Here is a 27,815-nt window from a genome sequence, read left to right on the forward strand (position 1 = left end):
CACCTTCTGTGGAAATCCTGTCTAAGTCAGAGCTAAGCATCCCTTCACCCGGGGTGCCTGGCTTCTCAGGGTCACTGGGCACTGGAGATGCCTTCACGCCCCCATCCTCAGGTCCTGTAAATGCCAGGAGAAACCCATGGGTCAAGGCCAGTATGGGTCATGGCCACTCTGAACCACAGAGGCCCATGGGACAGTTTCTAGCCTCTAACCCCTGACAATGCTCAGGGGCATAGCAGAGGGACAGAGGCAAGGCCAAGACAGGACACAGTCCCCCTGGCAGCCCTCACCTGGTGTATCAGCTTTGCCCTCGAGGCCACGGGATTCTTCATCTGCAATATCTGGACCATCATCTCCTATGAGCAAGAGGCCCCACTCCAATCAGAGATGTCCTATGTCTGATGCCCAGAGCAGGTCTCCAGTCCCACAGCCCTACAGGCCAGGACCCTTGACCCCACACTTGACTCCTGGAGGCCAGTCCATTTCCCATCAAATAAGCTGCCAGCTCCTAAGCCAGAAGGAAGTCGGATTCTCTCAGACCACTTACTCCCACATAACTAACCTTTCTGCGATGTGGGGAGTTCCTTCCTTTCTGAGCCTCCATCTCCCTTGGCTTTTGGGGTTCCTAGTCCAAAGCTTGGCCGGCCCACCCCAACTGCAAAAAGGGCCTTACGGCTCAGGTCCAGCAGCTCCTTCCCAAAGAAGGCTTCCTGTGGGGCAGTCAAGGAGAAACAGGTTTCTTCATGCCCTACAGGGCACAGACACCTCCCTCACTGCTTGGAGCCTGAGACCAACCTGCAGGTAAGCAGGGAACATGTCCTCCAGTTTGCTCTTCTTGCGCCCTCGCCGCTGTTGCTTCTTCTTCTCATCCCCTTCAGCTAAGCTCTGCTCCACGGTACCCTCTGCAGGCAGGTCAGCAGGTATCACTGTGGACAGAACAGAAGTGTCACACTTGGGTTGAGGGCATGCTGCTCCCAACTTGCAGGGTGACACTTTTTGCCTACACTCTCCCACAACACCAGCTGGGTCTACCACCCTCTTGGCCCTTTCAATGAGTCCACCCACTGGGTCTCTCTAGCATTGCCCCACCTTCTCCCAGGCCCCACTGGTGCCCTCACCCGTCTCACCCTCGTCGGGCTGCCCATCCCCACTCAACACCTCCGCCTGTGCAGCTGGCCCCTTTTTCGTGCGTGTGTGGGATTTCCGCTGTCGCACCATGAAACCACCAATGCCTATGAGGAGGCAGAGCTGCGGATGAGAAGCCGCTGGGGGACCTATTGAGCTGCACCAAGCCACCCCACCACCCCACACACCCATCCCAGGACCTCACCAGGCCGATAGGGTTTACGCTTGCGTTTTTTGCTTTCCTCGGTCTCCTCTTTGCCAGGCTCCACATCAGGGCTGACAGGACCCTCCAGTTTAATTTCGCACTCCATGTGCTCCACACCACCTGCATATGGTGACAGAAGAGATAGAGGCAGATCAGAACTATAGGCCCTTTTAACCTTGTCATCCTGCCATGGAGAGAGCTGAGGACCTTGCCTCAGAGCCACTTAGACAAGACCAGCAGTGCTTAAGGGTAACTGTGAGTGGCAATGTAGCCCCCACCCAACATCCCACTCCCAGAGGCATGCTCCCACTATTCTGCCGCGCCCTAAGATTCCCCAAGCTAACCTTCACCCTTGAGCAACTCATCGGTGTCCAGGTCCCCATCCTTCTTGTCATCAGGACCAAGGGCCTCTGATGGCTCAGAACCCTCCAATCCTGCCTCGCCTGGGAGGCCAAGCCGTCCTCGCCGCTGGCGCCGCTTGTGCAGTGGTGACATGGTCAGGTTACGCAGCAAGGCCATGCCAGTTTCTGTCAGCCACACACCTTCGAAGCGAAAGTACTGGGGCTCTGCATTAGAGGAGAGTGTGTGATCCCTGGATGGAGGACCCAGGGAAACCAGAACTGCAAGTTTCAACCTACGTCCTTAGCTGAGACAAAGATAGTGACAAAAGTGCAGCTTAGGGTCTAACTGCTGGGGAGAACAGACCACCTAAGGCACTGGCTGAGGCCCGAGTTCTCTGTCAGTGACCCAGGGAGATTCAGAGAGGAACTGTAACTCAGAAGCCTGCCTTTGCTCATTATTAACCCTAGCGTCACTAGGGTGATTATCTTGCTGTCTGGGGCTATGAGGGCCCCTACTTGCTGAATGCCAGCACACAGTGTCCTAGATGCTAGGAGCAGTGCCATATCACGATAAAGGAGATGTCCCTGGCCCCTTTCACTGATAAAAAAGAGTTATGTTCTCGGCCGGGCGCGGTGGCTCACGCCTGTAATCCCAGCACTTTGGGAGGCCAAGGCAGGCAGATCACAAGGTCAGGAGATCGAGACCGTACTGGCTAACACAGTGAAACCCCGTCTCTACTAAAAATACAAAAAATTAGCTGGGCATGGTGGCGGGCGCCTGTAGTCTCAGCTACTCGGGAGGCTGAGGCAGGAGAATGGCGTGAACCCAGGAGGCGGAGCTTGCAGTGTGCCAAGATTGTGTCACTGCACTCTAGCCTGGGTGACAGAGTGAGACTCCATCTCAAAAAAAAAAAAAAAAAGAGTTCTGAAGATGAAATTCTGGCAGTAAAGAGGCCATGGTGCCTGATGAAAGGAACACTGCCCAGGAAGCTGGAGAACTTGGTTCTAGTCGTAACTTTGCCACTAACTCACTAGGTAACCTTGGGCAGGCCACTTAACTTCTCTGGGTCTGAGTTTCCTCCTCTTAAAATGAGGAGATGAAGCTGGGGGGTTGGAGTTAGACCAGATGATGTCTGACGTCTGGTCTGGCTTTGGCATTCAAAATTTCTGTGACTCACCAGGCTCTTTCACCTTCATGGGCACCAGCTCTGGAGGTGCAACAGGTGCTATGGAGAGAAGGACAAACGGACGTGGCTGAGGTCCTGTCCCAAAGCAAGGTACCCCTGCCCGGACTCCTCCCCCTACCCAGCAGCTGGTACTCACCCACAGGCTTTACCACGTAGGGCTGGCAGGAGATACAGTCAAAGCCTTCATCGGCTGCCTGCTCCACATCGTCCTCTGTGAAGAGGCTCTCACAGCCAGCATGCATCCACCTGGAGAACAGAGACTGGAGGAAATGAGCTCAGGCAATGCGAGGCTAGCAACAGGGCCAACATGAAGAGAAAGGGATGTTCTCACCGTTCACAGTGACGGCACTGGATTAGTAGGTCCTCTTCTACATAAGGAGCATGACAGATAGGGCAGGTCACCAGGCTGGCACAGGGCCCACAGTGTGTGTAACTATTCTGCCATTCACAGTGGAAGCCAGGGGAGGCAGCCCCACACTGCATACAAGACACACACCTGGTAGGAGCAGGAAAACAGAGCCTGAGCACCCAACCTATCCAAAGTACCCAGAAGTCCCCTCACCAGGAACCCAAGCCACCAGCCTGGCCTCCTAAACCCAGCCTCTGTCACATACTCAACATCATATCCACTTTAACATCTCAAGGCCCCAGGGCTCCAATAAAGATCACAGTCTCCTTACCACTTGCACTTCCAGCCACCCTTGGGGACGGTGAGCAGTGGGGGGTCCAGGCAGTATGTGTGGTAGCTAATATCACAGTCATCACAGAGCAGCAGGCGTGAGGGGTCGGAGGCCTGGCCGCACACCTCACACACAATACACTCCACACAACGCCAGCCCTTAAGCAGCATCACCTTGGTGATCTGAGGCAGAAAATGGGAACTTCTCAGGGTGTGAAGTGGAAAGGAGGTGGAACTTCTTTTTTATTTGGGGGGGGGACGGAGTTTTGCTCTTGTTCCCCAGGCTGGAGTGCAATGGCGCGATCTTGGCTCACTGCAACCTCCACCTCCCAGGTACAAGCAATTCTCCTGTCTCAGCCTCCCAGGTAGCTGGGATTACAGGTACCTGCCACCATGCCCAGCTAATTTTCTTGTATTTAGTAGAGACAGGGTTTCACCATGTTAGTCAGGCTGGTCACAAACTCCTGACCTTGGGTGATCCACCTGCCTCAGCCTCCTGAAGTGAAGTGCTGGGATTACAGGTATGCGCCACCATGCCCAGCCTAGGAGGTGGGACTTCTAAGGGTGAGGCTGGAGGAACCTCAATGCAGAGACTAGGCCTCCATTTGAGCACAGGGAGACTTAGACAGAGCACCCTTGTCCCCAAAACAGTGACTCTAAACTTAGATTCCCAATGATCTCTGCTGATCAGAGAAGAGCTGCACTAGCCACTGCCTCATTGTGAATGGAATGGCAGTCTTTCCACTAGCCAAGTCCCTAAGAAGAGACTGTAGACAGAATTAAGTCCCCCAATTTTTCTTTTTTCTTTTCTTTTCTTTTTTTTTTTTTTGAGACAGAGCTCACTCTATTGCCCAGGCTGGAGTGCAGTGGCACGATCTCAGCTCACTGCAACATCTGCCTCCCAGGTTCAAGCAATTTTCCTGCCTCGGCCTCCCGAGTTCCTGGGATTACAGGCACATGCTACCACACTCAGCTAATTTTTGTATTTTTAGTAGAGACAGGGTTTCACCATGTTGGCCACAATGGTCTTGAACTCCTAATCTCAGGTGATCCGCCTGCCTAGGCCTCCCCAAGTGCTGGGATTACAGGTGGGAGCCACCATGCCCAGCCATGTTGTTATTTTTTACAATGGACTGAATTATACCAGCAGGTCAGGGTCTACCACAAAGAAACTATGAAGTCCACCATGAGTTCCAAAGTATTTTTCCCCAAGAAAAGTTTGATAACCACTGGTGACTAATGAACAACATCTATGACCAATGGCCACTTTAAGAGGTCGTATGGCCAGGACAAGGAACTAAGGTAAGAAATAACTGACCCTATTTCCCAGCCTACACCTCTTGGGCCCGAACTCACCTTGCTGTTGACACAGTAAGGGTGATAGCACTGAGAGCACTGTGAACAGGCAAGGAGGTGGCCCTCTGCTCCCCGGCCAAAGCTGCCACATACCACACACATGTCCTGGGGAAACACAGAGAAACCCGAATATCCAACTAGATCTCCCCATCCCACTCAGATCCAGCCTACTATGATGCTACAACACTGATTTGCGACCAGAGAGTCAGGAACCCCATCCCACAGCATTAGGACGCTGTAAGCTACCAAGGGACCCTGCTCCTTCCTAGGATGCCTCACTCACCTAGTCAGGTCACTTGAATTTGTAAAGCCTGACATGGGTAAAGGTAAGAAGAAATTAAAGGAAGGTAAGATGGGGTAAAGACTGGTCAGGTGAGAATCACATATGTGACAAAATTCTATCAGCTTAAAGACTATTCAAGTGAGGACACATGTAAGTTCCCTAAGCTATAAACTTCATAGGGCAAAGACTTTTTCACTGCTATTTCTCTAGCTCCTAGCTTAGCGCCAAGCTCAGAGGAGACACTCAAGAGAAATGTGATGGATGGACAAACCAATGAACAACATGATTAGAATTCATGGTCTGTTTTCTCATTAGCTGGGTATCCCTAAAAGTAGGTCCAGTTTTCCCCATCAATTCTCTCATCAAAACACAAACATACACAATGTTCAGTGTGCCAGGTCTCACTGTATGGTACCTGCATTAGGACAAATTTGTCTGTGTTGGAGAAGAGAACCACGGTATTCTGCATGGTGTCGTCATCTTCTTCCTCCTCCTCCTTACTGGGAGAGCTATCAATGTCAGCAACCTGATGGGGAAAGAGTTGTAGAAAGTGAGGCAGATAAATCTGCCCCCACCAAGATACTTTCCTCTTCGGTGTTGGGGGAAGAAAGTGTGAACCCCTGGCTAAGATGAAGGCCAAAAGCCAGAAATAACGGACAGAACACCCCAGCTCCCAAACTGGGCCTCAGCCTGATAGCAGAGATTTCAGAAAAACCTGGGGGCCAAGTGGACAGGAATTCAGACACAGCCAGACAGGCCCTAGACAAGCAGGCAGGTATTCAAGCATGCAAGGGACTGGAAGGACTCAGAGGGTGCTAAAGCATGGTCGGGGGATGGGAGGAATAGGAGGCATCTCCTTACTACCAGAGTCTCAATGGAAGAAGCAGTTGACTTTAGTCGGGCCCGTCCTCTACCACGTCCTCCATGGGCTCCTCCACGAGGCCGGCGTCTTCCTGGGAAACTGCTGCTGCGACCCTGAGTGAAAGAAGGGGACAATGACAGGAGCATGTAAAGGGTTAGTGTGTTGGGTTTATACACTTGAACAGAAAAAGTGACAAATGGACACAGTAAGACAGGTAATAAGCCCAGGAGTCCCACTCAGGGCAGGGGAAAAGGCCAAACTCCCAGATATCAACAAGTGCATAGCTGTAGCCCAAACCCATTCTTTCCCTCCCAGGAGTGGCCAACATGGACATGGAGAAAAAACGGTGACTTGAAAGACCAAGTTTCTGGTCCCAATTCTACTACTGAGTAATCATGAATCTGGGCAAGTTACTCGTCCCTTCTATGTATTAGTATTTTCTCCTTAATAATTGGAATAAAGGATCTCCAAGTATAGGATTCACAAAGCAAGGTGGGAAAGTATCAGTGACACAGGACTATACCTCTGACAGGGCTAACTCTGATCACATCCCGCAGCTAGATAGTCCCTCACCTGTTTTATGCGGGAACGGGCTGGGGAGCTGCGCCGCCGCCCCTTCTCCCCCTCAGTTTTGCCTCCGCTGATAGCTGTCCCAGCATCGCACAATAGTGAATCATCAGTCTCTGGCAGTGAGTCGGTACAGAGCCGTAGGGAGCCCTCATCTCGGGCTGGACTAACATCTGTAGAGACCCCCAGCTCCATGGACAGGGAGCCACCCCCCTCCGGGTCAGGAGAGCCCAGGAGGGGCTCTGAGCCAGGAAAACTGGCACTGGCATCACCCTGGCTCAGATTAGAGATCTCATTAACGATGTCGGATTTGATGAGAGTGGGTGGTGTGGGGGCCACTGGTGCACGTGGCTCTTCCTGTTCTTCACATGGTGAGCCCTGCCCTGCTGTTTGCTTGCATTCGGGGTAGACCTCCATAGGGGTCACGGGGGCCAGCTCCTCAGGGTCCAGGAGCACAGAGGAGCCTTTAAGTTCACTAGCCAAACTGCCAGGGGTCTGTCCAGCCTCTGGCTGTGAACCCGGAGCATCAATCCCATCCAGAGGGGCTGTGTCTTCCCCTAGGCCAGAGAAGTCATCCAGGGCTGGGGCAGGGCTGGGGGCAGGGCAGGAGAGGTCCCCCATCGGGGAAGGGAGAGGACTGGTGGCACTGGGTTCCAAGGCTGGGCATTCAGGTTCTGGAACTTTCTCAGTCTCCATCTCGTGCAGCTCAGGCTCATCTGAGACCCCCACTACCTTCCCTATGGGACTCAACGGGGAGGGAACGGACAGTGGCAGGGCAGGAGGGGAGCACTGGGAAGGAGGGGAGTTTTGGGGAGCCAAGGAATGCTGAAGGAGTGGCGAACACTGAGGGGGAAGGGGCTCCATCAGGATGGGAGAAGCCGGCCCCACGGGGGAGCCTGGAGATGGAGGAAGGATCATAGGGGGGACAGGCTCAGGGTCAGTGCAGTTAGCTTCTGGTGGAGGGCTGATGGGTGTCTCCAGGATGGGGGCAGCCAAGGGTGACTCAGGGTCACTGTCCCCTTTGGCACCAAAGGGGTACTCTAACTCCCCCAAAGGAGACAGAGCCGGTGGGGCCACAGCTGTGATAATGGGTGAGAGCGGAGGAGGAAGGGGATCTGGAAGGAAAGAGAAAAAAGAAGGGCTCTTAGATCAGACATGCCATGAAGAGTTACAGCTGTTCCAGAGTAAGAGGGTACTAACTTTCCCTTACCTGGTGGCATCAGCTGAGGCGACAAGGATGGCTCCCCAGACGGGGACAAGGGCAGCTCCTCAGGCAGAGGGGACAGAGGTGGTTCCCCAGGCTCAGACAGGGCTGGCTCTCCAAGCAAGGGAGATAAGGATGGTTCCCCGGCAGGAGGGAACAAGGGCAACTCCTCAGGTGCAGGGCATTGGCCTGGCTCCTCGGGGTGCTCTTCAGGCCGAGGGGACAGAGGTGGCTCCTCAAGCTGAGGGGACAGGTGCGATTCCTCAGGCCGGGGGGACAGGCATGGTTCCTCAGACTCGGGGGACAGGTGTGATTCCTCAGGCTGGGGGGACAAAAATGGCTCCTCAGGCACAGGAGACAGGTGTGGCTCCTCAGTCTGGGGGGACAGGTGCAATTCCTCAGGCTGAGGGGACAGATGTGGTCCCTCAGCCTGGGGGGACAAGTGTGGCTCCTCAGGCACAGCGCACAGGCATGGCTCCTCAGGCTGGGGGGACAGGTGTGGCTCCTCAGGCTGCGGAGATAGGTGCGGCTCCTCAGGCCGGGGGGACAGGTGCGGTTCCTCAGGCCGGGGTGACAGGTGCGGCTCCTCGGATGGGGGGCAGAGTTGTGGCTCCTCAGGTAGTGGTGACAGGGGTGACTCCTCCAGCGGCAGGGACATAAGCGAGTCCTCAGGTGGTGGGGATGTGGGTGAGTTCTCAGGTGGTGGGGATGTGGGTGAGTTCTCAGGTGGTGGGGATGTGGGGGAGTCCTCAGGTGGTGGGAATGTGGGGGAGTCCTCAGGTGGTGGGGAGAGGCGTGAAGCCTCAGGTGGAGGGGACGTGGGAGACTCCTCGGGCGGTGGGGACAAGGGAGATTCCTCAGGCGGTGGAGACAGGCGTGACACCACAGGCAGCGGGGACAGGCGCGATACCTCAGGTGGTGGGGACATAGGTGATTCTTCAGGTGGTGGGGACATAGGCGAGTCCTCAGGTGGTGGGGACAGGCGTGATGCTTCAGGTGGTGGGGAGAGGGGAGACTCCTCAGGTGGAGGGGACAGAGGAGACTCTTCAAATGGTGGGAACAGACGAGATGCCTCTGGTGGTGGAGACATGGGTGACTCTTCAGGTGGAGGGGACATGGGTGACTCCTCAGGCGGTGGAGACAGGCGAGATGCTTCAGGTGGCGGGGAAGTGGGCAGTTCCTCAGGTGGCGGGGACAAGGGAGATTCCTCAAATGGTGCGGACAGGGGCGATGCTTCAGGTGGTGGGGATAGAGGCGTCTCAAGTGCAGGAGACGGGGGTGACTCTTCCACTGGAGAGAAGGGCGACTCCTCCAGTGGAGAAAAAGGTGATGATTCAGGTGGGGGAGACAGAGGAGACTCCTCAGGCGGCGGAGAGAGGGGCGATTCCTCCGGCGGCCGGGACAGGTGCAATGCCTCAGGAAGCGGGGATGCGGGCGAGTCCTCAGGTGGTGGGGACAGGCGTGATGCCTCAGGCGGTGGGGATGTGGGTGATTCCTCAGGTGGTGGGGACAGGGGTGACTCCTCAGGTGGGGGCAGCAGTGGCATCTCCTCATTTAGGGGGGCCTCCAACTGGGGCTCAAGTTGGACCCCTGCTCTCCCTGCAGACACAACAACACGATGCTCCTATCTAGCTCAGATCTACCCCACAGGAAGTGCAGGGTCTGGGGCAATGCACAAACTGTCTCTTGTCACAGAATAAAAGGGGATGAATTTCAGGGACCCTCAAACCCTACTCACCTAGTGGTTTGGCTTCACATTGCAGGGGCCCCGGTTCCTTGGGTTGCATAGAGGTCACGTGCCCACCCTTTGGCTGCCCTTGGCATGCAACGTACAGAGCATCGGGCTCATCAGTGGGGGTATCGCCAGACTCTGGGGGTGAAAATCTGCAGAGGGTACAGGGGAGCAGGCACTGTGGCTCTCACCAGCTAACAAATCCTAGAGAGCGCACTGGGGCGAGGCACGAATGCTGTGGATGACACTGCCCACCTTAAGGCTCTCCTCTCAAAGTCCACTCAATTTAAGAAGAACCCTGCCAAACTCAGTCCTTCCAACCTGCCAGCCCAATCTCAGTCAGTCCACACCACTTACCTGCTACACACAGGGGTATGCTGCTCAGCAACAGAGCTGACAGGCTGACCTCCCTGGGCTCTGTGACAGCGGTGACAGAGAGAGTAGTTCTCAAACCACTCCGAGTTGGGATTCAGTTCTGCTGAGCCCGCCCCACAGGCCCGGCACACCCGGCATGCCTAAGGGAAAGGAGTGGGCAAAACAGGCATTGGTCAGACAGCAAAGACTAAAGAAAAGTACAGGACTTGTCAAGACAGAGAATGCTGCAGGAGGCAGAGTTAGGGACAATAGGGCAGAATCAGGGTACACTCACCTTGCACTTCCAAGAGTGAGCAGGCAGTTCCTCCATGGGTGGTTTTAGGCAGAAAGTATGGTATCCTTTGTCACACGTCTCACAAACCAACATCTTAGAGTCATTCCCAGGTTTCCTGCAGAGGCACAGGGAACATTACAGTGTCCTCTCTGCCCTCGTTTCTTTTTTGTTGTTTTCATGTTAACAGGTCTTCTCCGATTGCCCTCATTTTCAACCCTAACCTGTGTTGTGCCTAAGACTTCCCTCCTGCCCTTCCATTCCTACCTGCAGGCTTGGCACACTTTGCATTCAGGGCACTGCCAGCCAGCACGTTTGCGGGCAGTCAGAGCAGTGTCCAGGCAGGCCCCGTGATAGTGATGCCCACAGCTGGTACAGAAGAACAGGTCACACAACTCCCCTGGCCCCTCACACACTGCACAGCGAGCCTCCTCTGCAGGGGGTAGAGACACCACAGGTCAGCTATGGATTCCTTGTAAGCCTCAGCACAGTGCCGTACACAAAACAGGCACTCCATGGGCACAGAATGAACAAATAACAAAGTTACTGAGTGCCTGCCCAACGTCTGCCAGCTGTTCTAGGCACCGGAGACACAATGGTAAACGAGACAGGCAAACCCCTGGTGCTCATAAAGTTCACACCTATTTTAGTGGGGCAGACCAACAGTATATAATTCTATACTTTGATCAGTGCTCTGTAGAGTACAAAAATCCAAGGCACACTTGGTCTCTCATTTGCCCTATGACCAAAGATCAGGACTTCTCACCCAGATGTGCAGCCCCCTCACTGTGCTCTGGGCATAGCAGCTGCAGTGTTTTCATGGATAGGAAGGAACCGCTGGCAGTCGCGCAGGGGAAGTGGTAAAGCCGTGGACATCCAGGTGAGCGGCAAGGGATGGAGGCACCGAGCCTGGTGCAGTGGGAGCAGCGCTGCCAGGGTGAAGAAAGAGCCTCAGTGTCAGCCAGCTCTCCCCAAAGAAACAGTTCAGGCACTAGCTCTGCCCCAGTATACCCACACTCCTTCTCATTCCACCCTGACTCTCAGAAACCCACCAGCCCTACCCTTCACCTATGCAATCCGTTGGCCCCAGCCCCACCTGTGAGATCCCTGAGAAGATGGCCTTGTCCACACCACATAGTTCTGGGCCCTCCTGCCCCCATACGCCTGCCGACCACGCAGCACACCAATGGTGAGCCCAGCAGGACCCTTTACAGGTGGGAAGAGGTAAACAGAAAGGAAAGAGTTAACAGAAAGAGGATCGCTGGCTCAGGACTACCCAGTCCTTCTCCCATTTGCTGCCCCATTCTCCTCACTCACCTCCAGGTTCTCCTAGGTGGGCAGGTGTAAGGCCCTCAGGGAAACCAATCTGTGACAGGTCCTCACTGGGCAGCACTGCCTCATTGGGCCCTGGGCTCCCCGCAGGGGATACCACTGGACACCGGGGCCAATCAAATGGCAACTCAAAGCGCCGTAGCTCCCGCTGCCCATGCAGACTGGGCTCCCCGCAGTTACAGAGAGCACAACGCCGCACCGGACCCCCACTGTGGACACACAAGCATCAGTACCACGCCAGGCCCCCAGCAACCCCATGATTTGGCATGCCCATGCTTCCCCGACACTCATTTTCCTAATTTCTCTTCCTTGAAAGCCCTAGACTCTCAAATCAAATCCTTATGTGCCCTCAAACAAGTTACCTGCAGTCCTGAGGAGTCTCCTGAAGACTGGGACTCCCAGAACTAGGGACAGAGACCTCTCCCACATGTGGGTTAGGCAGGTCTGACTCAGTGGCACTTGGGTCCTCAGAAGCTGCAGGTCCATCAGCTGAATAAACAGACAAACAGCATGTGTCAGTCATCATCCCTATTTAATACAAAGTCCACTCACCAGATACATGAGATTATCCAAAACCTGAGTGGATCAGAGTGATGATATTTCAACTGTTGTCCCAAAGAACAAAGTTGTTCCATTACTTATCTGCTGCATAGACTTAGCTCATGTCCTTGGGCCAGGACCAGAAATGTAAGGTTGCCTGTGAAATCTAAAAGCAAACAAAGAATTTGTCCTACTTACCTGCCGGTTCTGAATCTTTATCCTCACCAGGCAGCTTCTGGCTGTCCATCCCTCTCTCCGACTGGGCAGGGCCCTCTCGGGGAGACCTGTTGGTGCCAAGAAAGAGATCTATATGCCTAGTAAGTCTTCCCAAGAAGCACTTCTCCCAGAATCCTGGGAAGAAGGCATCCAGACCCTCCAGACATCAGAGCAAGCCATACTACAAACTCCTATACTGACAAGAAAGTCATTCTCCCTAACCTGTAGGGTCACTTCCTCCCCAGATAAACACATACCCTCTTCTCGCACTCTGGAGAGATTCTCAGGGGATCCATTTGACTTTCCCACTTCCTCTGTAAGAGTTCCTGGGGCCATAGCATCCAACTAGAAGCATATCCATTTATATCTAATACTGCCGTTTGCCTTGCCTCTGGGTTTTTGGCTTTTGGTGAGCCCTATTCCCACACCTTTTCTTCAAGTCTCAAGTAAGCTGCCATTCTAGAGGCCAGTCCGTGCCAACCCAGGGATAGTCATGACCCAGGAAGCCTGAGTCCAGCAAAAATCCCTCTCCCAGAGGCAGAGTCTGAGGCACTGCAAGAGATGGAACACACTACTAGAACTATAGCCTAGCTATGGATGGATCTCCCCCACCGCCACTTGTTTCTACGAGGACATCACCATCACAAAAGAAGAAACTCCCTAATTTCCACCCACTTCCAACCTAAATCCAGCTCAGACGAACCCCTGGCCCGTGCCCTAACTGAGCTCAGGGTCTCATCCAGCCTGAAGGTCTCAGGTCATTGCCCTTAGCAACACCAACTGCCCTTCCTCTTCAGATATCCCTAGTAGTTAACAGAAGTGGACCTTGAGAGTTACTGAGCATGTGTAGCCAGGCCTGAGGCTAAGCATGCTGGGAATTGTAGTCTCAGGAAGCATACAGTCACTCAGAGGAGTTCTAAACAGGGCAGGACATAGCACAGCAGAGCCGAGTAGCTTCCTTCCTCTTCCCTCAAGCAGGGTTTCCACACACATACATGGGGGTGGGGAATAACGGTCCCTTGTCCCTTCTAAGAAATGCATGCCTGTATCAGAGCCTAATGAAACACACTAAAGTTATACCTAAAAAAGTTGAGACCTACACCTTTGGGTATTATTTTCCTAGACCTTAGAGGGAATTAAGCACAGCCGGGGGAGGGGAGGGGAGAAGAACAATAATTACAGACATGAGGAATAGGAAAGGGACCCTATAGGAGGAGGAAGAAAGGGATAAGTGCCAGCAGCTTGTAGTGGGAAGTATAAATCCTTTCTCTTAATCAGAGAAGAATACAGTGTTCCTAAAGAAAGTGGTGGTGAGGTGGGGGAAATCCCTAAAACAGAACTCTAAACAATAAAAGTTTGATAAATTAATCTCTCACCTTTTCCACTCTTCTTGGCTAACCAGAGTGACCACACCACCCTTAGCAAGGACAGCCTCTCCTCCCAAACTGGAAGGCAAATACCCCAGTCAGCCACTTAGGGTTGAATGACTGGGACAAACAAGACAAGGGGGAACCCTCAAAGGTGCCCCAAATCAGTAAATCAATTCCCTAAGAACTACAGTATCACTCCTCCTGCTCTGAACTCACCCTTTATTTCCAGATACTGGCTATGCCCCTCTGGAGACATGTCACAGGAAAGAAAATTCCTTTTTCCCCTAACACTCTCAGAACCTACTGGATAAAGTAAAGCATCACCTGATACACATCATCTCCATTCCCAAGCCATCTCTCTTTCCCAAACCTGCCACACAACCACACCTGAAAGGAAAGCAGGGTGGTCATCTGGCCGGCTCATAGAAAAGCTGCTCCAGAACTTCAAGGAGTCCTTAGAAGCTACCATGGGAAGTGGGAGATGGAGGTGAGGGCAGCAGCCAGGCCCCTCTTCCATTCAGTCATTCAAGGCCTGACCACACCCAGAATGTCCAAGGGGCTCTTAAAGTTTTCTAATTGTTTGCATCTTACTATATCTTACCACTACATACCCCCAAAGATCCTCTACCCGCTCTGCTCTCAAAGTTGAGGCCAAAAGAGTCACAAACATCAAGAAGTAAAAGGCAACAATGATAATACAGTGGGTAGGAGGAGAGCTGCCTCACACAAGGCCAGAGGGGCAAATTCCTCAGCTCTCCCCCAAGCTCAGCCCTCTCAGCTGGTAAGGCTGGTACTGCTCAAGAAGGTAAAGAAACCACCTTCATCTGGCCTTGAGAGACAGACTACGACCATCCTCCAAAGCCAGAGCCCATGGATGGGGCCATGGAAGATGAGAGATTAAGCAGCAAAGAGAAGAATGTCATACAAGTTGTACCAAAAATAATCTAGGGGGCACCTCCAAAAAGCCTGAGCCCTCAGTCCCTATTTCCCCAGCCCTGAAGTCCAGCACCGGGATCCCAATGCTGATTCCCAGTTAACAGGCCCCTGAACGTATCTAAACAAAGACCCCAGGTTACCCAGTCCCATCATTCACAGTCAGTAAACCCACACACATACACACCAAGGATTTTTTCCCTGGATCTAAACTGGACTAGTGTCTCGCCAGGCTTCCTCCACAGAACTAGAGATCCCAGACAGTAGGTACAGATGTAGGGAGTAAAACTGTGCTGGCGCCCCTCAGTCCTATACCTTAGAGGTCCAAAACAGCAAAGAAAAGGACAGGGATTTATCTCAACCCACTCTCCTTCCTGCCTCCCTCCCAGACCAACAGCTTTCACTCCATTTTCCCAGGCAAGGGGGAAATGGACACTTGGAGAGGTGTAAGGCTGCAGCAGGCCCTTGAGTGAACAGCTCTTCAGTAGGACTCAGGACTTCCTGGTTCCCAGCCTGAGACTCAAACCACACCTCTTCCCACCCCCATTTTGGGTCAGCCCTCCGAGATGGATCCAAAAGGAACACTGGCCCTGCAGACCCTCTGAACTGTGTCCCTGGCTCATCTTGAAGGCAGGCACAGCTAACAAGGTGCAGTCCTACGTAAGGAAGTTGTTTCAGGACAAACAGGAGGGACTCTCCATAGAATGCAGGAGTGGAGAGCAGGGTTGACAGCTCACCTCACTCCACTACCCCGTGCCACCTCTCACCTTTGAGAAATCTTTAAAAGGCAAAACCTCTATTTTCTCTTTTTCAAAACCAGACTCAAAGAAATCTAGCATATGTATGTTGGAGCAGATAGAGGGAGCAAAATCCACCAGCCAAATCCCTGCTGGGCAGCATGACAGGTGTGAGAGGGGCAGTCCCAGCCCAAGCAAGGCCCACAGGATTGAGGCTCAAGCTGCAGGCATATACACACTCGTTCTCCCCAATACCTTCTGCCAGGGGTAGAATCACTGGTTTCCAGGAGAAAAGAGCTCTGATCAAGCCATTTCTCCTCCAGAGAGCTACAGGCCACCCCATTCTGCACAGTTGGTACAGGATCAGAAAACCAGTTAACAATCCCTGGTCAAAAAAGGGTTGGAGAGGTCTGGGAGGGGCTTGCAGGACTGGCCAGGGACTCACAGCAGCCAGCTCTCCATACCAGGCCGGGAGAAGGCAAAAGACAAAAGCCATTTTTTGCAGCCTACATTCACAGGGAGCAAATCTCAACGGCCTCTTCTATAATCCTCTAGAGATTAGATCCATCCCAAGAGGAGGGGAGGCAAAGCAGGCTAAGACAGCAGTAGGCCTCACTGGGGTCACTTTGCCAGGCAGGGATAGTTTAAAGTTGAACAGCAGGGCCAGAGCTGCCCCCAGCCCCGCCTCCTTCTTGCCCCAGCCATCCCCTTCATCACAACTAGTCAGTTTCCACACACTCTCCCTTTGCCCAGTGAAAGAAGGCCTGGTGAAGGATCTGGGGTTCCCTGAGTTTTCCAGGGACTGCTTTGGGTGCCCAACTCGGTAGGAACAACCTTAAGGTCCAACTGGCATAATAAGTCTGACCTGGCAGTGGCACCCTCCCCCACCATCCCAAGTTGCTCTGTCCCAAGGCCCACAAGGAACCCTGAGAAGAGCAGCAGCAGCCTGGGATTGGTGCTGGCATCAGGGCCTGGGTCCTACTTTAGTCGAGCTCCCCCAACACAAAAATAAACAGGCAGAGAGGCTATCTGGCCAGGTTCCCAAACTCCCGTGGTTCTCTGAACCCCCAGTCTTTAAAGAGGCACACCCCAAGATACCAGGCCTCAGTTCTGCCCTGGTGACTGGCTCAGGTTCCCTTGACAGACCCTGCCAAAGGAACGCTCCCCAGCTTTGGCACCCCCTTCTCCAACCTAAAGGCCAGCTCCGGCTAAGATAGTCCATCTGGCTGTGCCCCCAGTCCAACCCTTTCTGGGCCCTGGCCGGGCGGACTTCACTCACCTCTTCACAGGGCGATCCAGAAATCCTCATCCGAGAACATGGCCAGAGCCCGGGCCGCTCCCCGACCTCCAACCGCCAGAGCGATCACAGCCGCCCCCCGCACGGGGGGGCTTAGGGGGGCCAAGAACGGTAAATCCAGGTCGGAGTGGCCACCCTCCCCCCACAAAAAACAGCAAGAAGCCAAAGAGGGGTTCTCTGCCTCAGGTTCCAGCAGTTTAGGTTTCCATGGACAGCCCCAGGGCGGCGAATCCCGAGCGGACACAAAGAGAGCACCGGTGGCTTTGATCTTGGGCGAGCAGGCTCCGCATCCGCGTCGCCGGGCGGCCTCTTAGTCCTAGGGCCCGGCCAGCGCCCCGGCCGCCCGCGCCGGGCTCGGGCGGAACGTCGAGGCTCTCCAGATGGAACGTCGAGGCGCCTCCCCAGCAGCCCGGAAGGAATGCCGCGCCGCCCCGCGCCTGGCCCGGATGGAACGTGAGACCCTCGCAGGAGCGCCGAGCCCCTCTCCCCGCCCCGGCCGGCGCCCGGGGCCGCGCGAGCTACGGCGACGCGGGGCCGGCGGGGCCGCGGGGCTGAACCTGACACACACCCAGCGCCGGGCTTCTCGACCCCGAGCGCTCACCCTCGGCGGCTTCGAGCCCCCCACCTTCTGCTCCCCCCGGGGAAGGGAGGAGGCTAGGTGGGCGAGGAAGAGGAAGGGGCGGGCGGTGCGAGCCCTCTGCCCGCTCCCCTCCGGCCGCTCCAGGCCCTGCGCTCGCCTCCCTTCCCCTCTGGCCTCGGGAGCTGCCCCGCCCCCGGCCTGGCCGGCTTTGGTCGGTGGCACCCCCTCGACCCCCGGCTGACTGTGATCGCAGGGGGCCTAGAGGTGCATGGCCCAACCCCGGCTCCCGGCACCGGGGGGTCAGGAAACTGAGCGGAAAGTGGGGAACGAGGCAGCCATTTGCAACCGGAGAGGAAAGTAGTGCAGCGCGGCGCCGCTCCGCCTCCCCCCCTCCGCCTCCTGTTCGGCCGGTAGGGTGGTTCCTGCGAAGGGGCTATTTCCTGGCCCGAGAGCTGGGCAGCGGTCGTGAAGATTCGTGAAGCCTTCGGCGCGAGATCCGGGGGGGCCTTTTGCCCGGGGCACCCCACTCGAGAGGGGGAGAAAGGAGAAGAGGCGGCCCTATTTTGTGTTGGAGCGGAGCGGCGGAGGGATCCCGCCCTCTCGGAGGAAAGGCTGTGACTTTGCAGTTCTACGCACACGCTGCGGGATCCTTCCGCTCCGGGTTAACCCCGACCGCGCCGGGCCGGCAGCCGGGCAGACACGTGGGAACGAAGCCCACCTCCTGTCTGCCGCGGCCCTGGAGCCCCTTCATTTACCGCCCAGGCCGCGAAACTAGGACTCCGGCTGCTTTTTAATTCCATACCCTTGCAGTCATTGGTCCCTGAAACTCCAACTGCCCCCTCGCTTTGGCCAGGGGCAGTCTTTCCCGGGAGGGGGATGGAAGAAGAGCCAGGAGATTGGCCGCTGCTTAGCATCCTGGGAACTGGAGTCCGCAAATGGAGAAAGTGAGGTACGGCGCCTGGCGCTGCAGAGGGTGGGTTCTTGCCACGTTTAGGGACCCGAAGAAAACTGGACTAGTCCCTAGTCGTTCCTCCTGGCTCCCAGTCCCCCGTGTGAGGAAGGACTGTCGGTGCCCACACAGTCACTACACACACCTCCCCATCGAAACAAATGTAGAGCCTCCCTTCCTTTTCAGGGTGCTCCCATTCCCACCTCCAGTCCTTTCAGATATTCAATACCCCTGTCCCTTTTTTAGTAAACTGAAGTAGCCTCGCTGCTACCTGGCCGGAGTACTGTTCTAGACAAGATCGCAAAACATACTCTTTGCAGGCACCACCCCCCCCCCACCATAAGTCTGGATGAGAAAGGATTGGAATGCCTCTTCTGCATCAACTGCACATATGGGGTGGACAAAAGGAGACAAATTAACTATGTCCAGATACTTTCTATATTCTTAGTTATTCCTCACCTTCATTATGAGTTACATGGAATTATCTCCATATGACAGATGAAGATTAAGGCTACAATAGGTAAGATTGCCCACAGAAATACATCTAGTCAGAAGTTGAGCCATTATTCAAACCAAAGGCCACGTTTTTCCTAGGATTACAAATAATACTACAGTTTTTTAAAGGAAGATGTGGAGAAAGAGGCAGGCCGATTCGATCCAATGCCAGCTTTGTGGGGAAAGGGTTTACGGTGCTATCCAACAGAATTTTTTTTTTCTTTTTTTTTTTTTTGAGACAGAGTCTTGCACTGTTGTCCGGGTTGGAGTGCAATGGTGCGATCTCAGCTCACTGCAACCTCTGCCTCCCGGATTCAGGCGATTCTCCTGCCTCAGCCTCCCTAGTAGCTGAGATTACAGGCGCACACCACCAGACCCGGCTACTTTTTTGTATTTTTAGTAGAGACAGGGTTTCACTATGTTGGCCAGCCTGGTCTTGAACTCGTGATCCGCTCGCCCTGGTCTCCCAAAGTGCTGGGATTACAGGCATGAGCCACCGCGCCCGGCCCCAACAGAACTTTTCTACAGTGAGAGAAATGGATTAAATCTACACTATCTAATATGGTAGCCATTAACCACATGAGCTGTCGAGCACTTCGAAATGCAGGTGGTACAAGTAAGGAACTTTTTATTTTAATGAAATTAAATAGCCACATGTGACTTGATGCTTTTATATTCGACAGTGCAGGAGACCTTAATCCCTACTGGTCAGAGTCATAGGAGGGATCAGGACTAGATTTGTCCTACTCCAGCCACACATTGGCATCATGCTTTCTGCACTGACCATTCACACATATTTAAGCAAAAAAGTTCCAGCAGTGATCGCACACCTCTTTTGGTTACAATAGAATAAGTTAACCAAGAAACAAGTTGGAAAATGGAAGGCCCCTCCCAGGTTTGCACCCAGAGGCAGGGAGAGGCAGACCCTCACCAGAAAGACCTCCAGTAATAACACAGATAGCCACCCACTATTTCTGGGTTTTTTTTTTTTTTCTTTTTTTTGAGACGGAGTTTCGCTCTTGTCTCCCACGCTGGAGTGAAATGGCGTGATCTTAGCTCACTGCAACCTTCGCCTCCCAGGTTCAAGCGATTATCCTGCCTCAGCCTCCCTAGTAACTGGGATTACAGGAGCCCACCATCACACCCAGCTAATTTATTTTTAGTAGAGATGGGGTTTCACCACGTTGGCCAGGCTGGTCTCAAACTCCTGACTTCAGGTTATCCACCCACCTTGGTCTCCCAAAGTGCTGGGATTACAGGCGCGCCCGGCTGCCACCCACTATTTCTTAAGGACTTACTATGTGTGAAGAACTGTAGTAAGCTTTGCATTTATTACCTCATTTAATTTTCACCTCAACTCTATGAAGCACACTTAGCCACTCTTCATAAATGAGAAATGGAGGCGCTGAGAGGTTAAGTGACTGCCCAAGGCCACACAGCTAAGTGGAGGAGCTATTAACCGCTATCACTACTGTCCCCACACCTTGAGATTATTGATAAACTAGAAAACTTCACATGTTTCTAAGTCTACCCCAGACCTCGTGAAAATGGCAGCAGGAAAGTAGGCCCCTGTAATGAGTATCCCAGGTCAGATGTGCAAAAGGACTTAATTTTAGTATAAGGAGAGAGGTTAGTGACTGCCCAGAACCTCCTAAGCCAGTGAGATTGTTGTTTGGAGTATGTTTCTTCTAGCAGCCCTTATTTCTTTTTAGATGCTGGATCAGAAAAGCAAAAGCAGCTGTCAGGACTTTTGAAAATCAGCATGACAAGCCATATCCCCACTGTAAGCCTGGAGCCAGGCACTGACAAAGTCACAGCTAAAAATCACATCTAGGTTCTGTCAATCCTTCCCAAGTAAGTACATTGACAGGTACCTCGGGCTCCCTCAGTTGTCAGAAGAGGTCTGTACCTTCCCTGTGAAGATCTACCATTAAAGTAACCCTTACACGTCCTTGGAGGAGGTATTAGACTAGTTAGGCAATCATGCTGGTGGCAGGGTGGGGATCAAGAAAAGCGGAGGCAAACAGGACCAAACTTTCCTAGCTGAAATATCAATCCTACTGAGGTGGTAGGTCCATAAAGGCAGAACCAATAGCCTTTGACACCTGAAAAAAGTAGACCACCAAAGGTGTGAAAAGTACAAAAAGATGAAAGGTATGAAAAGAGCAAAGGACAGCCATTTTAATGAAAGACACTGGGGACATGGAGGGCCGGGGGGACTGATAGGCACCAGATGCATTATTTCTTACTTTACTCAACACTCTTGGGAAGTCAAAGTCTTCAAAACACTTTAGTCTCTCTGCCTCTACACTTCTCTCAATTCTTACATCATTAGGAATGAGGGGCTTCCTTCTCCCGAAACCCTGTATGCTTTGAGTCCAAGCAAATGCTGAGGCCCCAGGAAGACAGCTAGGTCAGCATGTTGCATCTGGCCACTAGAGGGTGGTGTTTCTGTAATTAAGGGGATCTTGAAAGGCTACAAAACTTGGACGGGAGTGGCAGCCAACTGGACTCAGTATATGAGGAACCCAGCAGAATAGAAAGGTAGGAAAGGCAAGTTAGGATAATGGTCGTTAATAAGTGAGGAATAAGGAATAGGAACAAGGTAGGAGGAAAGATTTCCCACCAAAGACCACAGCCATGACTCCTTGGAAAAAGAGATACTGGCTCTGAGCTCTCCCTAGATACACAGATGTCAACAATAAGGCCGGGAGTAGTGGTTCACGCCTATAATCCCAGCACTTTGGGAGGCTGAGGCGGACGGATCACTTAAGGTCAGGAGTTCGAGACCATCCTGGCCAACATGGTGAAACCCCATCTCTACTAAAAATAGCCAGGCGTGGTGGCGGGTGCCTGTGGGAGACTGAGGCAGGAGAACTGCTTGAACCTGGCAGGCGGAGGTTGCAGCAAGCTGAGATCGCAGCACTGTACCGCTCCAGCCTGGGCAACAGAGTGAAACTCCGTCTCACACACACACAGGAAAAAGAAGTCAACAACAAAAGATTTCTCAGTTTATTTGCATATATACATTGTCACCCCAGGGAGCCAGCTCTGTTTCAGAAGTCCCTGGCTCCCCTTACCCAGCCAACACCCAAAACTCACCCAAGAGGATGGGTCCTGGATAAATAATGCCCAGGACTCATATCCTGACCCCACAGGTTATAACAGAATTCATCTAGCAAAAACAGAGGGCTAGAGGCCAGTGTCCATGAGAGGTCCTTGCCCCTTTGTAAACATTGACATCCAGGCCACTAGAGCCTGGGGAAAGTGTGCAAACATGAGGATGCCACACTGTGTGTCCAGGGGTCAGGAACACAGCTGGCAACCATACCCGTGAAGTCCTGAGGGTCTGACCCCCCACTGGAACATGGCAAGTGCCAGAGGCAGAAACAAGGCAGTTACACCACACCCAAGGGCTCACATGAGATGGCAGCGATGCTCTTGCCCATAGGAATTCTCCACACGGGCAATCTCCTGGATGACTTTGGTGAAGATGCCTTGAGTCAGCTATAAGGGGAGAGGATTCAGGGCAAAAGTCAGTTCAGTGCCAATACCACCCAGCTCTGGGGTGAAAGCTCCATTCCTGCAACATTCCCACCAAGCAGTACAATAAGGAAAACACGGCTACCACCACCACCCTTCTAGTCTTCGGGCCGAGCACCTGATTCTCTCGAGCAGATGACTCCATAAATGTCGCACCCCAGGACTCTGCCAGCTTCTTCCCTTCAACTGCCTGTACCTCTCTGGAAGCAAATTTGGGACATAAAGATGGAGGATAGAAATGTTGGTAAGTGCTCTGAAAAATCTTCAGAATCAAGGCTTCCTGGCGAGGCTTAGTGGCTCATGCCTGTAATGCAGCACTTTGGGAGGCCGAGGTGGTGGATCACTTGAGCTCAGGAGTTCAAGACCAGCCTTGGCAACACAGTGAAATACCATCTCTATTAAAAAGAAAATGGGCTGTGCGCAGTGGCTCATGCCTGTAATCCCAACACTTTGGGAGGCCTAGGCGGGTGGATCACAAGGTTAGGAGATCAAGACCATCCTGGCTAACATAGTGAAACCCCGTCTCTACTAAAAATACAAAAAATTAGCCGGGCGTGGTGGCATGCGCCTGTAGTCCCAGCTACTCAGGAAGCTGAGGCAGGAGAATCGCTTGAACCCAGGTGGCAGAGGTTGCAGTGAGCCGAGATCACGCCACTGCACTCTAGTCTGGGCAACAGAACAAGACTTCATCTCAAAAAAAAAGAAGGAAGAAAAAGACTTCCTCTGACCCACGCCATTTCCCCAAGTTTTGGGAGGAGGGCTGTGGAAAGAGAAAATATAGGTAAACAAAGGAACAATGGGTGAATCTAGGACTGAGGCTTGAAATATGAAATTGTGGCTTTTAAGATAGAAGTATTATCTTCCTTAAGCTTCAGGTTAGAGACAAAGAGAGGTGAAATGACTTGTTTGAGTCAGTGGCAGAGCCAGGATGAGAGCCTGACTGATTCCCAGTCCATTTCACTTCCTTTTCCTCTAAGTAGCAGAGATTTACATACCTCTCTGGAGAGAGATCTGCCTTGTTCCCAACTAGAACCACTGGCACCCTGTGAGGAAACAGCAGTTATTTCAGAATCCCCTCATTCCCCAACTCCTTATATCAAGGCTGGACGACTCCTTATCAGACCAGGCAGGATCTATATCCGAGCCTCTCTAACTTGACAATTCTCCCCTCTGCTCTCTCCTACTCCCTCATGCCCACACTATGTCCCTATCCCCCAAGGCCACTTACCGGGTTTTCCCATGGCCTTCGTGTAGCTTTTGGTACAGACTCTCAATGACTTGGAAGCTTTAAACACAAGAATTGGAGCTATAACTTTATGAGACAGTCCTCAGGTCTTCCCAAGTCCCACACTCACAACCTTGGTCACTTACCTATGTAGAGAGGTGACAGAATACACAAGCACATAACCATGGACTCCAATGATGAATGAATAGGGCAGAATGCTGTACTCATCCTGTCAAGAAATGGAAACATCAGTACCTAGATCCAAACCACTCAGATGGCAAAGGTTGGTGGGACAACATCCAGGTGACCCTCCCTGGGGCACGCCCTACTATAGTCACTTCAACAAGTATTTATGGAGCAGCTCCAATGAGCCCTGCATACTCTTAACAGGTAAAATGCTTTTAATACTACTTTACAGATGAGCCACAAAGACTACCAGACTTCATCTCTGAGGGCTGAACTGACACTTTTGGATACCATACCCCAACTGGTACCTGCCCTGCTGTGTCCACCAGGTGTAGGTGAAACTCATCTTTGCCAAGAGTCACTATCTTGCTGTAAGCTGAAAAGAAAAGAAAACTTGACTGTGAGGTGCCTTATAGGGCCAGCAATGTATGTCCCCTGACTTTTTTTTTTTTTTTTTTGAGACAGAGTCTCACTCTATTGCCCAAGCTGGAGTGCAGTGGCTCGATCTCGGCTCACTGCAACCTCTGCCACCTGGGTTCAAGCGATTCTCCTGCCTCAGCCTCCCGAGTAGCTGGGATTATAGGCGCCTGCCACTGCACCCGGATAATTATATATATATATATATTTTTTGAGATGAAGTCTTGCTATGTTGCCCAGGCTGTAGAGCAGTGGCTATTCACAGGTGCACTCTTAGCACCCTATAGCCTGGAAGTCCTGGGCTCAAGCGATCCTCTCACCTCAACCTCCCAAGTAGCTGGAACTATAGGTATGCACCTCTGCACCTGGCTGTCTTACCTTCTTTTTTTTTTTTTTTTGGCAGCTTTTTTTTAAAGTAGATTGTTGGTTGGGCTCAGTGGCTGACACCTGTAATCCCAGCACTTTGGGAGGCCAAGGTGGGCGGATCACTTAAGACCAAGAGTTCGAGACCAGCCTGGCCAACATGGTTAAACCCTGTCTCTACTAAAAATACAAAACATTAGCTGGGCATGATGGTGCATGCCTGTAGTCCCAGCTACTCAGGAGGCTGAAGCATGAGAATTGCTTGAACCCAGGAGGTGGAGGTTGCAGTGAGCTGAGATTGCGGCACTGCACTCCAGCCTGGATGACAGAGTGAGACCCTGTCTCAAAAAGAAAAGAAAAATAATTACTTTTGTTTTATTGATGAATAATAGATGCACCAAGTTTCAGGGTACACGTGATAATACATTCATATAATTTGTAAGTATATCTGCAATATTCATCACCTTAAATATTTGTGTTTTCTTTATGCTAGAACCATTTGAATTCTTCTCTTATAGCTATTTTGAAATGTAAAATAGCTTATTGTAAGCTATAGTCACCCTACTGATACTACTAAGTCTTACTTCTATCAAACTATATATCTGTACCTATTGATCAATTTATCTTCATCCCTCCCACTCCCTTCCCCCTGCTTACATTCTTTTTATTCTCTTTTTTTTTTTTTTTTTTTTTTTTTTGAGACGTTGTTTCGCTCTTGTTGCCCAGGCTAGAGCACAGTGGCGCCATCTCAGCTCACTGCAACCTCCGCCTCCTGGGTTCAAGCAATTCTCCTGCCTCAGCCACCCGAGTGGATGGGATTACAGATATCCATCACCATGTCCAGCTAATTGTTTGTATTTTTAGTAGATACAGGGTTTCACCAGTTGGCCAGGCTGGTTTCGAACTCTTGATCTCAGGTGATCCACCTGCCTTGGCCTCCCAATGAGCTGGGATTACAGGCGTGAGCCATGGTGCCTGGCCTTTTTTTTTTTTTTTTTTTTTTTTTTTTTGAGACAGCCTCATCCTGACACCCAGGCTGGTTTGCAGTGTCACAATCTTTGCTCACTGCAACATTTGCCTGCTGCGTTCAAGCGATTCTCCTACCTCAGCCTCCTTAGTAGCTCGGATTACAGGTGTGTGCCACCATGTTCAGCTAATTTTGGTATTTTTAGTAGCGATGAGGTTTCACCATGTTGGCCAGGCTGGTCTCAAAATCCTGACCTCAATCGATCCGCCCGCCTCAGCTTCCCAAAGTGCTGGGATTACAGGCATGAGCCACTGCGCCTGGCCTCCCCTTACATTCTTAACCTTGGGGTTGACACAGATAGATCAGCTCCAGGGAGTTATCCAGGTAACTGGAAAGACACACTAAGGTTTTTTTTTGTTTTTTTTTTTTTTGAGATGGAGTCTCGCTCTGTCGCCCAGGCTGGAGTGCAGTGGCCGGATCTCAGCTCACTGCAAGCTCCGCCTCCCGGGTTCACGCCATTCTCCTGCCTCAGCCTCCCGAGTAGCTGGGACTACAGGCGCCCGCCACCTCGCCCGGCTAGTTTTTTGTATTTTTTAGTAGAGATGGGGTTTCACCGTGTTAGCCAGGATAGTCTCGATCTCCTGACCTCGTGATCCACCCGTCTCGGCCTCCCAAAGTGCTGGGATTACAGGCTTGAGCCACCGCGCCCGGCCCACACTAAGGTTCTTAATGTCTACATTTAAACTATCCCAGACTCAGTATCCTGCAAAATCCATACTCTAGCCATCCATCGAACAGGATTGCTAAAGAAGAAATTAGATGTAATGTGTAAATAAATCAGCCCCTTGGCACCAGAGAAATACATTATGGAGTTGGGTGGGCTATCCAATCCCTCCGGGTCGCGTCACCAGCACACTAGGGGAGAAGTCTACTCACTATTCTCCACTGTAGGATCGTAGCCTTCCGAGAACTCGCCTTCCACAAATTGATGTGCCAAAGATGTCTTCCCTGTGGGGAGCAGTGTGGCAGCTGTATCCAAATCATCCATCCACATTCACATCCTCTGTCCTTTCGGACTGTGGCCCAGGACCAAAGGGTACCCCAAATTAACACCACAGTCTGTGAGTGCCTCAAGCAATCCTATCCCTTGTGTCTACCCTCACCGTCTTTTCGCCCGGGGTCTCCGCACTTTGGCTACCGGATGCATTCAGAAGCGCAGCAGGAAGCCTTTCCCGCCGCCTTCCCCACCCCATCCTACCCGCAGGAATATCCAAGATTCCCCAGGATCGAGTCCGCCCCGCCCCAGGACACCTGCGACTATCTGTCCCCACGGAGACCGCATCCCGGTTTTCAAATTGTGACCCCACCCCTATCCCCAAAGTAACGCTGGGACCACTCTGAGATTACCGCAGCCAGGTCCTCATTGAGCCTTAAGTGCTTGCGGTTCCTGCAGCCTCCACACACCACCAACCTTTATTCCTCCACTCTTCCAATCCTCGCTCTACAACCCCATTCTTACGATGTCACCATTCCTCCCTGGGTCGCGTTCCCACGGCAGCGCGCCTCTTCTGGCCACAAAGCTGCTGCGCGTCCGAGTTCTGCAGGGCGGAGACTCACCTACAGAGCGGTATCCGAGGATGACCACCTTCCTGTAACGGACCAGCGGCATGGCAGGAGCCCGCCCCAGGGGCTTGCGGAACTGCGGGCTGAGAGAGCCCGAAGACGAGGTCAGGGTGTGGGCAGGTGCAGGAAAGTCGCTCACCCAGAAGCTGCCGTGGGCAACTTAGAGGGAAACCAAAACAAGCGCCGCGCCCGGAGCTGCCCACGTGATCACAACACAGCACGTCTAACGCGAGGGAGCCCGGCGCCGGGGGAACTACTGTGCCGCGCCGCGCCGGGCTCCGCCCCTCAGGCCGCTCGCCATTGGTCCATTAGAATGGGTAAGGGCGGTGCCGCCAGCAGGAGGGAAGGGTGGGCCTCACGTGGAGCGGGAGTACTGGGAGCTGCGCGTGCGCAGACTGGAGCCGGTTCATTCATAAAGAAACAGAAAGGAACCCGGGGTCCTAAAGGCGTTTGCTCATTTGCAGCCTAGCTGAAGTGGCTGCGAAGAATTATGGATGGAAAATACCCGTTGTGTGGTTTCTGGCCATAAGATTCTAGCCCTTTGCATGGTCTCTGAGGTCCTTAGATACGAAGAAAAGGGCCGAAGTTCCAATATATTCCCTCTGCTTCCCCAGCCTTCAGCCCCAGACCTATCAAGGTTTCCAGTCCTCCAGCATCTGATTTCAAACTGCAATTCTTGTTCTTGCGGAAATTGCTAGAATTTATGATCAAGTAGTCTGAGGTTTCTTCTTCATCCTCATGATCCTCAAACATTCATTTTTCAACAAATACTGAACATATACTATGTGTTTCAGGCATTGCTCCAGCTTTGGGGTCAGAACATGGACATGAAAGACAATGTGTCTGCTCTTATGAAGG

The 27,815-nt window shown here is 52.6% G+C and overlaps 2 protein-coding genes and 1 long non-coding RNA gene across 14 annotated transcripts in view; 1 reads left to right on the forward strand and 2 right to left on the reverse strand.

Annotated features, from left to right (window-relative positions):
• Positions 1 to 16,677, reverse strand: part of KMT2D (lysine methyltransferase 2D) — a 41,206-nt gene extending 24,529 nt beyond the window's left edge. For 4 of the 10 annotated variants that reach the window (XM_050746843.1, XM_050746846.1, XM_050746844.1 and 1 more), the window contains exons 1-26: positions 16,592 to 16,677; positions 12,255 to 12,340; positions 11,879 to 12,005; positions 11,502 to 11,725; positions 11,281 to 11,390; positions 10,951 to 11,113; positions 10,452 to 10,617; positions 10,188 to 10,302; positions 9,896 to 10,053; positions 9,545 to 9,690; positions 7,813 to 9,405; positions 6,609 to 7,717; positions 6,035 to 6,148; positions 5,589 to 5,699; positions 4,891 to 4,995; positions 3,536 to 3,717; positions 3,187 to 3,351; positions 2,992 to 3,101; positions 2,847 to 2,894; positions 1,672 to 1,893; positions 1,328 to 1,447; positions 1,116 to 1,229; positions 793 to 923; positions 560 to 707; positions 288 to 353; positions 4 to 114 (exon numbers count right to left, since the gene is read on the reverse strand). In XM_050746843.1, coding sequence (XP_050602800.1) covers positions 4 to 114; positions 288 to 353; positions 560 to 707; positions 793 to 923; positions 1,116 to 1,229; positions 1,328 to 1,447; positions 1,672 to 1,893; positions 2,847 to 2,894; positions 2,992 to 3,101; positions 3,187 to 3,351; positions 3,536 to 3,717; positions 4,891 to 4,995; positions 5,589 to 5,699; positions 6,035 to 6,148; positions 6,609 to 7,717; positions 7,813 to 9,405; positions 9,545 to 9,690; positions 9,896 to 10,053; positions 10,188 to 10,302; positions 10,452 to 10,617; positions 10,951 to 11,113; positions 11,281 to 11,390; positions 11,502 to 11,725; positions 11,879 to 12,005; positions 12,255 to 12,303 — 5,707 coding nt within the window. In that variant the 5' untranslated portion in view covers positions 12,304 to 12,340; positions 16,592 to 16,677. Of the gene's footprint in view, positions 1 to 3; positions 115 to 287; positions 354 to 559; positions 708 to 792; positions 924 to 1,115; positions 1,230 to 1,327; positions 1,448 to 1,671; positions 1,894 to 2,846; positions 2,895 to 2,991; positions 3,102 to 3,186; positions 3,352 to 3,535; positions 3,718 to 4,890; positions 4,996 to 5,588; positions 5,700 to 6,034; positions 6,149 to 6,608; positions 7,718 to 7,812; positions 9,406 to 9,544; positions 9,691 to 9,895; positions 10,054 to 10,187; positions 10,303 to 10,451; positions 10,618 to 10,950; positions 11,114 to 11,280; positions 11,391 to 11,501; positions 11,726 to 11,878; positions 12,006 to 12,254; positions 16,453 to 16,591 lie in introns of those variants that run through there. The other 6 variants (XM_050746845.1, XM_050746841.1, XM_050746839.1 and 3 more) reach the window with 5 other exon arrangements.
• A 943-nt stretch (positions 16,678 to 17,620) lies between these two features.
• On the forward strand, positions 17,621 to 20,796 carry LOC126930850 (uncharacterized). Its single transcript, XR_007717692.1, has 2 exons — positions 17,621 to 18,138; positions 20,346 to 20,796. It is a non-coding gene; the product is annotated as an uncharacterized LOC126930850 (long non-coding RNA).
• Positions 20,797 to 21,630: 834 nt separating this feature from the next.
• RHEBL1 (RHEB like 1) lies at positions 21,631 to 27,191 on the reverse strand. 3 transcript variants are annotated; one of them, XM_050748387.1, is made up of 8 exons: positions 26,952 to 27,191; positions 26,271 to 26,342; positions 23,896 to 23,963; positions 23,548 to 23,630; positions 23,405 to 23,461; positions 23,172 to 23,219; positions 22,295 to 22,376; positions 21,631 to 22,140 (listed from the first exon to the last, which is right to left on the reverse strand). In XM_050748387.1, the coding sequence occupies exons 1-8, from the start codon at positions 27,001 to 27,003 to the stop codon at positions 22,051 to 22,053; spliced, it is 552 nt and encodes a 183-aa protein (XP_050604344.1). In that variant the 5' UTR covers positions 27,004 to 27,191; the 3' UTR covers positions 21,631 to 22,050. The 3 variants fall into 3 exon arrangements, with proteins under 3 accessions (XP_050604344.1, XP_050604342.1, XP_050604343.1); XM_050748385.1 differs by lacking the exon at positions 21,631 to 22,140 and having other exon boundaries at positions 22,153 to 22,376; XM_050748386.1 differs by lacking the exon at positions 21,631 to 22,140 and having other exon boundaries at positions 22,153 to 22,376; positions 26,271 to 26,410; positions 26,952 to 27,088.
• Between the last annotated feature and the right edge of the window lie 624 nt (positions 27,192 to 27,815).

The sequence above is a fragment of the Macaca thibetana genome, chromosome 11 (genome assembly GCF_024542745.1).
Source record: "Macaca thibetana thibetana isolate TM-01 chromosome 11, ASM2454274v1, whole genome shotgun sequence".
Lineage (NCBI taxonomy): Eukaryota > Metazoa > Chordata > Mammalia > Primates > Cercopithecidae > Macaca > Macaca thibetana.